This window comes from Palaemon carinicauda, chromosome 6 (assembly GCF_036898095.1).
Source record: "Palaemon carinicauda isolate YSFRI2023 chromosome 6, ASM3689809v2, whole genome shotgun sequence".
NCBI lineage: Eukaryota > Metazoa > Arthropoda > Malacostraca > Decapoda > Palaemonidae > Palaemon > Palaemon carinicauda.
In genome coordinates this window covers 16,485,728-16,498,516 of record NC_090730.1, presented here as the reverse complement: position 1 = coordinate 16,498,516, position 12,789 = coordinate 16,485,728, and the positions used below count along the sequence as shown (strand labels likewise).

At 35.9% G+C, this 12,789-nt stretch overlaps 1 protein-coding gene across 1 annotated transcript; it reads right to left on the bottom strand.

The window, feature by feature from the left end:
* Nucleotides 1-7,332: 7,332 nt before the first annotated feature.
* Nucleotides 7,333-9,998, bottom strand: LOC137642452 (zinc finger protein 595-like). The gene is made up of 2 exons (XM_068375015.1): nucleotides 9,864-9,998; nucleotides 7,333-9,344 (listed from the first exon to the last, which is right to left on the bottom strand). Exon 2 carries the CDS (start codon nucleotides 9,285-9,287, stop codon nucleotides 7,956-7,958), a length of 1,332 nt encoding a protein of 443 aa, XP_068231116.1. The 5' UTR covers nucleotides 9,288-9,344; nucleotides 9,864-9,998; the 3' UTR covers nucleotides 7,333-7,955.
* Between the last annotated feature and the right edge of the window lie 2,791 nt (nucleotides 9,999-12,789).

Here is a 12,789-nt window from a genome sequence, read left to right as displayed (position 1 = left end):
TTGCAGCTTAACTACAGATATTCAATGATATATTTACACAACATATTAGGATAACCTTTAAACAAAGCCATCACATATTGTGAATATATATTATAAAAAGAAGTTCCAACATGTTAAGAAAGCTTTGCTTCGTACCTCAAAGAAAATGGGTACCTCAGTAGGTAGTCAAACAAAGGTTGAGTTGCAGTGCCAGGAAAGAACACATATTTAGTTACAAACAGTAATGGAAAACCTAAAGATGTGCTAAAATCAGCATGTATCATAACATCTATCTCAGGATGAAGACATTCTATCATACATAGGGTCATGATAATTGTAGAAAGCTTAATCAGTAGAGAAATAAAGTCTCTATTCCATGTACAGCTGGGATTAAGTATGTGCTTTACGTGGACAATGCTTTTCATCACAAAATTGTTTGACAATAAAGGACCACCATTTAGGGGGAAAAATTTATATGGACGAAAGTTCCTCACCAGTGGTAATCTTTGCTGGCGGGGAGAAGCAAAGGTACTGAAGTAATAGCAAGAATTCCCCAATAAAGAAATATCCTGCATTACTAAGGGATATGCAACGCCTTCACAATTTGGTGAAGTGTGGACTTATTTTCAACCTACAAAGCATAAAGCACAGGCATACGTCCACTCAAAGAAAGCCGGGAATCATAGAAGGTTTGGGCTTCAAACAAAGGCTGTGCCCATTCACTGCTTGATTGTTTAAACTGAAAAACGGGCCATGCTGTTCTCGTGATTTTGTTAAGGGTGAACCATAGGTATCCTGACAGTGTATAGCTTGAATTGCTAAGGAGCAGCATTGATGCAGGTCATTGATATATATGAAGGGTTGCCAGTTATAATCGATAGCAAATGATTTGGTATAGGTATGGAGTATAACATTTCGGTCAAATGATGAAATTATACAGATTCCCTGGGAAGACTAATCAATGGCCGAAGCATGTGCTGATGTACTTGTAAATTGCATTGTATGTGGCATGTGTGCTCTGAAGCAAGTACCCAGCAGATGCAAAACAATCACTACTTCAGTTTCGTGGTGGTAAAAACAGGGCTCTTCGTAATTCAAAGCCAATGGGTAGACTTTCTGGGGACTTTCGAATCCTCATGAACATCACCCAGAACAATTGCTATGGGTTGTTTAGTTTACCATTATGTAGCCATGTTTGTGAAGAAGAAGCATTGATCTGTTCAGAAAATTCGCTGTTGGAGGAGGAAACGGTATAGTTATCAGTTGTGTAAATTGATTGACAGAGGGAATTTCAGTCATTTTGTTTTGTAAAATAGCTGACATTGAGGTGATATGCAATTGAAAGATGGAGCATTGTATAGAATATGGCACAATTAACACAACAGATTTTGTTTCCTGATTTCAAGATCGGATAGACGTAAGGTGCTCTTAGCTTAGCATCCGTGACCATCCAAGGAGCATTTTGATTAAAAAAAAAAAAAAAAAAAAAAAAAAAAAAAAAAAAAAAAAAAAAAAAAAATCCGTAAAATTTTGCAAAGCTTCTCAAGGCATAGAGACAGAGGACGGATATAAAGAAGTGGCATGAACAGTGTTAGAGGAATGCAGCTAGTAAGTCTCCACCATAAATCCCAATAGCACTGTTAGGACCTCACAGTTAAAACTATCCTCTACAGAAAAGAGTGATAACATCATGAGGGTATTAATATGTTTCAATTATGATTGAGCATTTTCCATGGGAAGGATATTTTTCTTTCATTGGATCTAAACCAGAGTTAATATCCAACGTGTATGATGACTATATATTCTCTAAGTATAGCATCCCTGATGCTGTTCATTTAGACCAAGAACTAGAGTCAGATTTGATAGAAGTAGTTTGTAAGTTTTTGGCTTTGAACAAATCAGGACAACAAATATCCAAAATCAGTTGGCTTAGTTCAATAACTAAATGACATATTTCAGGTAATATTCCATTTTTTTTATATTCAAATTGATCTAGATTAGTGTTGGCAGGATATGTTTTATCATATATAGATGAAAACTAAACCCATCTACTAGAATCCACCATAGGTATTTTTTTTTTTTTTTTTTTTTTTTTTTTGGGCAGATTTGTAGTTACCTATAGATAACCTCAAGCATACAAAACTGTATATGAATAGAACAAGACTGTGAGGTATAATTTGCAAAGGGCATATCATATGGTTGAAAAACATTATTGGAATTTTCTCCAGTTGAGTTACAATGATTCAAGCCATGAAAATGCTCTGCACAGAATGATGCTTTTTCTCGAAAAATTTCCCGACAGCCAGAAACTAAATCAAATTCAAGGAAATGTTGTTGCCAATCGGGTGATTAAGGTAAATAATAACCATGCTGTATCCTCCTGTTGATAAATTGAGACAAGAAACAGTCTATTCACTTATGCATGGGTAAAGCACAGTATAGTAAAATTAAAACTGACCGAGGAAGTGTATTGTTTAAAGCAAATATAAAGTAAAAGTACTTTAGCTAAGATGAATAAGATTCTGTGTCAGCTAGGTACCAAGGTCGAAAAGCAAAGGGGTCTGCAGGTTTCATGTGATGAAAACTACTGTATACTGATAAGAGATTCTGAAATGATAGATGATAGCCCTTTTCAATCATGATTGCTGCCTTGTCAGATACTGTAGATTCTTTTCTTTACTAGCAACTGTTCAAAAGTTTTAAAAGAATCTCTGGTAGACGTTAATAGGAATATTCAACCATATGTCGTAGGTTGGGGGATTTATGCGAGGCTTATAATTATGCTGTCATTACTGGATTCTAATGTGATGCTTAAAAGGATTTAAACAATCAAAAGAAGAAGAGTCCCTTTTACGTGCCAAAGAAACTTTCATCATTACAACATTGTAATCCTGTCCCATCTATGAAGTGGGAAATTTTATATTAGCCATCAAAGCACAAATTTTGAATACCTGAATCAAAACGAATTATGACGTCACTTGATTTAATGCACTGCGTTTCAGAAATATATTTCTGGTAAATGTACTTAAACACATATTCTAAACACTTGCTGAACATGATTATTTCATCACAACCATAATTTTTATAAGGGAAAGCCATTTTAATAGACAACATTTAACATATGACGAACAGGTGGGGTTTCCAATAATCACTGCCATCATCTCTAATGGCGCACGAATGCTGCTCTAAAATGTTAATATGGCTATAACTTGTTATTTTACAAGTGCGCATTTTTTCGTGTTTGCTTCTAAAGCTTTTGGGTTATGTAGTTGGAGAATTAAGGAAATATAGTGACGTTAAAAGTGTGAAATTGTCATTGCTGGTGAGAATAATGATAAATTAAATTGAAACTGGTACCTAAAATGTTTGTAAATATTGAGACGTAGACTGATAGAAAGGGGAAAAGAAATTAAGGATTTAGTCTTAGAGGACAAACAGTACAAGATAATTAATGGAATGTGTGAACTAGTCGCAACTATACCTTATTGTGGGTCAATAGAGGAAACAGATATATAGCCAGTGGAGAATAGAATCGAGTATAAAAAGGTGATGCTCTTTTATAACAAAGTTACATAAGATGATAAACGGTTAGTTACAGCAATAAGTGAATACCAAATAAGGAAACTACATGGGGAATGCTAGGAAAAAAAAAAGTCTTATAGAAATAAAATAAAAGCATGATACTGAAATTGAAGAGGTAAGAAAATATAGAAAGCAAGAACTCAAGAGAGAAATAAAAAGTAGCGATAAAGGAAAACAGAAAAGTAAGCAGAAATGACAAAGTTCGATTTGATAATGGTAATGGCAGAAGAGATTACTCAGGCGAACTTAACACTGAGGAAGCTGCCATAGTAATAAAGACAAGGTTGAATATGATAGACTTGAAAAAAATATTAGAAACAGGAATCAAAATTATATGTTTTGTGAGTTGTGCAGAGAGACAGGTGCTGAAACCGGAGTTTCACAAAAGAGCGAAACTATATGTTAAAAGAGCGGCAACATTTTCTCGAAAGAGCGACAGATTTACTATTAAAAGAGCGGCTACATTTTACAACAGATGAGCGTCTTAATTACCTCTTCCGTTAGCCAGATGTAAATACCTGTTGCCCCCTGCTCACCACGGGGAGGTGGAAGTAGGCTTTTGAGCAGGAAAAATATTTTGTTTTAAAGCGGTTTTAAAGGTTTTAAAGGTTCATATCATATCTTCGTCACTTAAATGTGTTCAGATCGTATTTTCGTCACTTAAGTGTGTTCACATCATATCTTCCGTTCACATCAAATCAGTTCTTGCCATGAAACTGCAACCCATAGATTGTAAATATTGACGTCGGTTAATATCCTGCGACTTGTACTTGGCGAACTGAGTTATGGCATATTCACACTTCTCTTTATCCACTTTCTTTGGGACAGCTGGCATGCCGGTACTTCTGATTTTCAAGTACGTTGTTGCTTGGAGCTTCTTGACTACATCCATGAAGATGAAGATGGTTGGGTGAGCTTTGTAAAATTGTGCGTTGAAATGCGCATGAAAGGATTCAGCCGCATTGTTTGTGCGTTTGTCGTTAGAGGGTACTTCAGCCCAAAGCACTGGTGGAAACTTGGAATGAGGTGTGACGTAGTTATCAACGAGATAGTCTGCATAATTAGTACATTTTTCTTTCTGTGGTGCGCATGACATCAGCTCCTCAATAAAGCAGTCTTCAATATCAGCAGGATCAATGAAATGGAGACCATAAGATAGCTTTAACCCCTGTCCTATGTCACTGTTCTTGTCTTTGTATGGATAGAGCACAGTTGATAAAAATATTTTGGGCAACTCTTAAAGGTCCCGTCAATAAAAATCTCCTCTGCAGAAGTTACCAGAAATTCCAGATTTGTTGTACATGACAGGATAACAATGCCTGTGTCTGGGTTATTTTCCAACACGAACTCTTCGCCTTTGCTGGTGGTGGTATTCATGGATTCAAGCGCTTGATGAACTTCCTCACGATTTTTAGGTAAAACAGGATATTGCTTCCTTCTTTCACGGTATATTGATTGTGCCAGACATTTCAGATCACCAGACTGCAGATTGTTTTCCGTAACTTTACAAAGTTCTGTCCTAATTATTTTTGCCGGCCTTGCTGTCATGTCATCACTTGCTTTTCTTTTCACTGCAGTACGTAGTTGTTGTCGTTCAAGCTTTCTCTCATCATTTTCATGATTGTGCTGCAACTGCACAGGGACAATGCTACCTATTTCACAGTCTGTTTTCACTCGAGCTTTACACTTCCCATTTGTGCACCGCCATGAAAAACTTCCATCACTTAATGTTGTGTCGACTCTAAACTTGTAACCTTCATAGATTATGCATTTCTTTCCCTTGTTAGTTTCTGTAATGGTGAACTCCATGTTGGCACGACTTGACTGTACTGGGTGGAATCACCAGACACACTGACCAGTTGTATGGAGGTCACCGACAAGGTTAACTGGCTGACCCCGGAACGAAGTAGGGGGTAGGGGTGGGAGGTGGGAGGATAATGAGGCAGTCAGGTCGTCCGCTCTTTTAATAGTATATTTTGTCGCTCTTTCAGAATACTCTCACTACTGATTCGCCGCTCATTTGTCGGTCGCCCGCTGAAACAGAGGATTTAAGCGGTAGAGAATTAGAATCGCCAGCCAAAGGATTTGGCCGATAAAATAGACAGGGTATGTACGTTAAAAGTAAAAGTATGCAAGCTGTGGTATCTGTGTAAGAATTAACTACTGACAATGAACTTTCTGCAAATTGCAGAGCTTTGCACATACACATCTGTTAGTGTGCCCACAATCATAGTGGTGTGGAATGGGTGGCGAGGAACCTGGAACAACCAAAGGAAATTCCAGTTTCCCTTTTCAGAGACCTTAAGATTTATTATTACAAATACTACTACTCATAATAATAATAATAATAATAATAATGATAATAATAATAATAATAATAATAATAATAATAATAATAATAATAATAATAATAACAATAATAATAATACGAGGGAATTTATTTCAGAGGAAATGTTTGAAAACCGGATTGAGCGCAAAGAACACCTGGTATGTTGTGGGTTTTCACTTCCTTTTTTGGATGCATTTTCTGCAGCATTTTACCAAATCATATCCGCTGAGTAAAGTTTCCATTCAGTCTTCTTTTGGACACTAACATAAGTATATCTTTATTGAAGAACAAAGGCTAATGTTACGGGTTGCTTAATGTTCTTATCTCATCCATGGCCGAAGAAATCCAAGAAAAGAAGGAAGAAGGCCTTGGCTGAACACTTCTGCTCTGGATTCATGGTTCCTCCATGTTCACCAGCCGAGGTATTTTGCTATCAGATATGTTTTTTTTTTCTTCGTCCTCCCATCGTAACTCAGAGCTCATATATTCATTCTTTCGGTTATTGGTGAATTTGAAGACTTAAGATATTCATTCTAGCCTTTGCCATTACAATACCCTTTTTTTTTTTATTAAAACACCAATGAAGCTTTTTCTAGCCTTCCCATCAGTGAATCTCATCTCTTTTAATTTTTTATACCTGCATTCTAAACAATTTCTTTGGCAATCGTCATATTTTGTAGTCCTCTTATATGCACAAAATCACTGCTTAAATTAGAAACAATTGCCAGTGTTACAGTATGATAGATTATAGCCTCATCCCATTACAAAAATAAAATCTGTAACTGTATTTACAACTAGAGTTAGTGGGTCCTTTGACTGACTAGACAGTACTACATTGGATCCTCTCTATTTTCCTACACATATACCGAATAGTTTGGCTTATTCTTTTCACATTCTCCTCTGTCTTCATATACCTGACAACAATGAGATTACTAAACAATTCTTCTCTCTCAAGGGGTTAACCGTTGCACTGTAATAGTTCAATGGCTACTTTCCTCCTGATAAGGGTAGAAGAGACTATTTAGCCTTGGTAAACAGCTCTTCTAGGAGAAAGACACTCCAAAATCAAATCATTGTTCTCTGGTCTTGGGTAGTGCCATAGCCTCTGTAACATGATCTTCCACTGTCTTGGGGTAGAGTTCTCTTGCTTGAGGGTACACTCGGGCACACTATTCTATCTTATTTTTCTTCCTCTCGCCATTTTGAAGTTTTTATAGTTTACGTGTGAAAAATTTATTTCAATGTTATTATTCTTAAACATCTCGAATTTGATAAAAAAACGTAACACTTCATTCGCATATATATTTATCAGGTGTTCTTTAGTAAATAAAACTAGCAATGTTCTCTCTCTCTCTCTCTCTCTCTCTCTCTCTCTCTCTCTCTCTCTCTCTCTCTCTCTCTCTCTCTCTGTATTTAACTAGACACATAGAATTTACAGTGTTTTTGTCTTTGATTGAAACAATAATTAATGCTCTGATTTTTTATTGGCTACTGACTGAACATAAAACGATAGATGAAGTTACAGATCTTGAAGCCCACAAAATACTCTACTATTCTTCTCAGTAGTGTATCAATTCTGCTCTAAAAATCTGCAAAATTACTATTAAAATTGCAACCATCACAAAAGATAGATCTAAAGAAAATGTACAGTCCTGAAAATGCCCTTTTTTCATTACATATATGTACAGTTTTAGGGAGTTTTTCATGCCCTCCTACGTGGCTGCTTTATCTCTTTTCTTGTTCCTTTATTCTATACAGTATAAGAATAAAAAGTAATACCTTTACCATGAAGTAGTTAACAGTATACATACACATACAGCACTAGAATAAGTACATAGAAAATATCAAAGACTATTAGATAATCAACAGAAAATTACATACACTATGTTCAACTGTCACTGAATAGCACCAAGTTATTTAAATAAAATGCCAAGAGAACATACAGTATTTAAAACCTGAAATATTTCATCATTACATCAAGACAACTGATTATAAAATATTAATTAACATTTATATGAAATGAAACTTTTCCTTATAAGATTCTCTTATTCACACACTGTTTACTTCACAAGTGGAGCTTTTTATGACGATAATAAGTTCCTCTTTGATTGAAAGTCTTTCCGCATTCTTTACAAACATAGGGTCGCTCTCCAGTGTGTAATATCATGTGATCTCTTAATGATCCACCCAGACTAAAGGATTTTCCGCAATCCTCACACTTGTATGGCTTCTCCCCTGTGTGAACTCTCAAGTGACTCTTGAGAATCTCCCCACGAGTGAAGGTTCTTTCACAGATGCTGCATTTGAAAGGTTTTTCTCCCGTGTGATTCCTCATGTGAACCTTTAGATCCCTATTTTTCCTGTATGCTTTACCGCACACTTCACAAACAAAAGGCTTCTCCCCTATATGAACTCTCATGTGCTTTTTAAGATCCCCATTCTGATAGAATTTTTTACCACATATTTGACACATGAATGGTTTGTCTCCTGTATGAGTTCGTAGGTGATGATTGAAAGTGCAAGACTGCCTGAATGATATACCACATTTCTCGCAAACAAATGGTCTGTGCCCAGTGTGAACTCTCATATGAACCTTTAGATCACTATTTCGCTGATAGACTTTTCCACATACCTCACAAACAAATGGCTTTTCACCAAAATGAGTTTTCATGTGGGTTTGAAGATCTACATTCAGATGAAATAGTTTTCCACATTCCTTACATGTGTATGACTCATCCTCTGCATGACTTCTTAAGTGAAGTTCAAGAGTGCATGCCTGGTTGAAATGCACACCACATTTTGCACAAACATATTGTTTGTCAATAGTTTCCACTGTCAAATTATTTTCAATTTTGAATGGAAATATCTTTCCATGTTCAATACATGCGACTGGTCTTTCTGTTTGGTGAAATTGCAAGTGATTTCTGTAAATATCTTTCTGATGAAATGACTTTCCACAACTTTCACAAACATACAGGTTCTCTCCCACATGGCTCCTCATGTGTAGTCTATAGCCATCTTTACGATGGTATGACTTTCCACAATTTTCACAAGAAAAGGGTTTCTCTCCAGTGTGTGTTCCTATGTGGTTTATCAAAGTATCTTTTCGGATATATGTCTTTCCACATTCTTCACATTTAAATAGCTTAGTATTTTGGTCAGCCTTCAAATTGGGACGTAATGCATTTTCCTCCTTTTCTGACCACACACATCTTACGTTAGTCTCCAATTCTGAGTCATGGTGTCTTTCTTCTTTAACTACACTGTCATATTTTATATCTTCAATGAATGGATCTTCAGAGATGTACTGAGGACTTTCATTTATAAAATCTTCGTAGAGTTCTTCCTTGAGAAAACCCTCAATTTTCACAGTTAATTTTGAGGTTCCAGGCTCCATAATTAGAATAATAATTCCTTCTCACGAAGCGAAATTTAAACTACATCTTTTTTCTAGCTGTAAAGAAATTACACAAATTAAAATTTTTCCATAGCATTGCATTTTTGCTTTAATATGAGATTTCTAATTCCACAATCAAAAGATATTAGCCCTTTCCTTCAATACTTATGCTTTCAAAGCCAAATTAGGTATTCAAATTTTCAAGACAAATATCTTCCTTGTCCACCTCTGTAGTCTCAAGAAGCTCAGATAACAGAAAAATTATACCAAACATTGAGCAAGAAGATTTTCCCAAACTCTATTATAACCCAATTTCTCAATTCAAAATTTAATTATAAACAATTAATTTACTTGATTCTGAGTCTTCAATATTATTAAATCTTTTCAGATTAATGTAATTATCTTTATATTGTGCTAAATACTTAATTCCAAGAATAATGCTACTTGAATCACCCTGAACAAATGTCAATGTAATTTAAGACAATGTGTTAAAAAGTTGGAATATCATATAACAATCAAGCAATGATATTACAAAGAGTATGAGCATTTTTAAGACTTCAAATCTCATTCACTTACTTCCTATGTGTTAAATAATGGAAACAAGAATATCCCCACAAATGCTCCTTTGTCACAAAATTAATTGCTTTAAGTAGAAAAACAACTCGGCTTCTTGTTGATAATCGTCATCCTGAAAGTATAAAAGTTTTGTAAGCTAAACATTTACATAACCACAGTTCTCCAAGCCAAGATTAATTAATGCCATATGTTGCTTTCAAAACCCAAACATATGCAAATACAGTACTCCTACATTTAAAAAAAAAAATACATTAAAGAATAATAAAAATAAACCATAGATCCCTCAAGGAATTAACATGCATTGCATCTATGCCCATCTTTCAAGAGCTAGGAGAAAATAGGAATATATTCAAGCAACAAACCATCAAACTTCCAGTATATATAAAGGTTGGTAGCCCTTTGCAACATTCAAGAATATATAAATAAAATTAATGAAAAGAAAATTAAATTTACAGTTTTGACAGAAAACCCTACTGTATTTTTGGGAGGTACTGCGTGGTCCCCAAGGACTTTCCTGTTAGGCTATAACAGGAAATACTATGTAATAAAATACAGTATACCCAAGGAAAGCCATCTTCCCTGCCCTTAAGCCAGTGTATGAATGTGTATGGACGCACTAAGTGCGTGTAAGGTTGACCTATGAATTTCATGCTCCCTAGAAACATCATAGCACCTCCAATGCTATATTCATCTACTAGCAGACAACCCATTAACTTACTTGGCTTAAGGGATAAATTTTATATTCAATTCAATTAACAAATGAAACGCACTAATGCTCATTGGGTAGATGGAAACACTACCTAAGCATTTGCTTACCAATAGAAATCATCTTCATACCTTGTAAGAGTAGGGCTCAGTTATACCCCACCTCCCATCACAATCTATGGATACATGAGAGCTAGTACCAGAACAAAGAAATGGTTACTCTTGAACCACAAGGGTCAAGTTACCTACATGATACAACGCCCAGGAGCAGCCAATACTTTACTTGAATTACTTGAGTAGAAAGAAGTAATAAGTTAACATACTCATATATATATATATATATATATATATATATATATATATATATATATATATATATATATATATATATATATATAAAAGAATATCATGATTTTTCTGCCAAGGGGCCTAATTGGGAATCCTTCACTTCTGCCAAAGTTTCATCTCTAGGTCCTACAATCAAACTGCAAACAATGCAAACATACTGAATTGTTTGGATCTGTTAATGTAATGTATTGCAGTTTCTTATAAACACCCTACACCCAGACCAACCTTTAATGCTCTCAATATCCTGAAAATGTGTAGATTTTCAAAGAGAGCTAAAGAAAATGCAATTTTAAGTGTACTACATGTTTTACGGATGGAGAGAGAATAGGCCTTCTCTATGAGAGTCATAGGACAACAGATAACTCTTGTAGAATTGGATTTATTGGTCTGGATATTTTGAAACAGACTATCTTCTCATTATCTTCTCATGACACAGATCTCTGAAAATAGGTTTGCAGGGTAGACACTGGTCAGATGTTATCACAAGGAGTCTGTAAACTTCTATTTAGAGGATCAGGTCAACAAAGCTTTTCATTCTTGGTTAGAAAGAGAATCCCCAGAGTCAGTATTAGGAGGTGGCTAGGAGGGCAAGTTATTTCTGTTCTCTGTAGAATGCCACCAGTTGTCTTGCTCTTTTATTATTATTAGTAGTAGTAGTAAAAGCCAAGCTACAACTCGTTGAAATGCAAGATGCTATAAGCCCAAGGGCTCCAACGGGGAAAAATAGCCCAGTGAGGAAAGTTAATAGATAAGCTACAAGAGAAGTAATAAATAATCAAAATAAAATACTTTAAGAACAGTAACAACATTAAATTAGATCTTTTATATATAAACTATAAAAACAAACAAGAGGAAGAGAAATAACATAAACAGCGTGCCAAAGTGTACCCTCAAGCAAGAAAACTCTAATCCAAGACAGGGGAAGGCCATGGTACAGAGGCTATGGCACTACCCAAGACTAAAGAACAATGGTTTGATTTTGGAGAGTCCTTCTCCTAGAAGAGCTGCTTACCATAGCTAAAGAGTCTCTCCTACCCTTACCAAGAGGAAAGTAGCCACTGAACAATGACATTGCAGTAGTTAATACTTGCACAAAGAAAAATGTTTGGTATTCCCAGTGTTGCCAGGTGTATGAGGATAGAGGAGAATGTGGAAAGAATAGGCCAGACTATTCAGTGTATGTGTAGGTAAAGACAAAATGAGCCGTAACCAGAGAGAGGGATCCAATGTAGTACTGTCTGGCCAGTTAATGGACCCAATAACTTTAGCGATAGTATCTTAACGGGCTATCTAAAATACTGCCTTCTGTAGGAGCTCTTTCAGAGTAAGGATATTATCCAAACCAACCAAGAAAAAGAGGCATATAGTGACCAAGAAACAGGAGAAGTTGATAGAGAAACTGTTGCAAAGCAAAGGACTGAGTAACTGTCTGAAGCATATCCAAGCCTAAATTCACATTAAACGTCCCTTGGAAGGTCCTCTGAGTGTTAATTTGCATGATAGAATTATCGAGGGCTTAAACTTCCTAACCTCAAAAGGGTGGATTAGAAAGGAAGTAAATAATTCAGAGTTATCCAGCATGAGGTTCTGACCCTCAAAAAATCCATCTATGCCTTTCACATACACTGGTATTGTCTGTCTCGTGAAGGATGACCTGTCACAGCCCACAAATTAAGTGACGCTGGTAGCTACAAGGTCTCTCCCGTAGATATTTGTGAGAAAATCCAAGAGAGGAGGTTGTTGGTCAAAAAGGAGGAAGCTAAGGTGTTGGGACTCCATATTTCCTGGTGCAGCTCTGCTGACCAAAGACCAGTGTGACTCAGACCTCGGATGCATGAGAGAGAGAGAGAGAGAGAGAGAGAGAGAGAGAGAG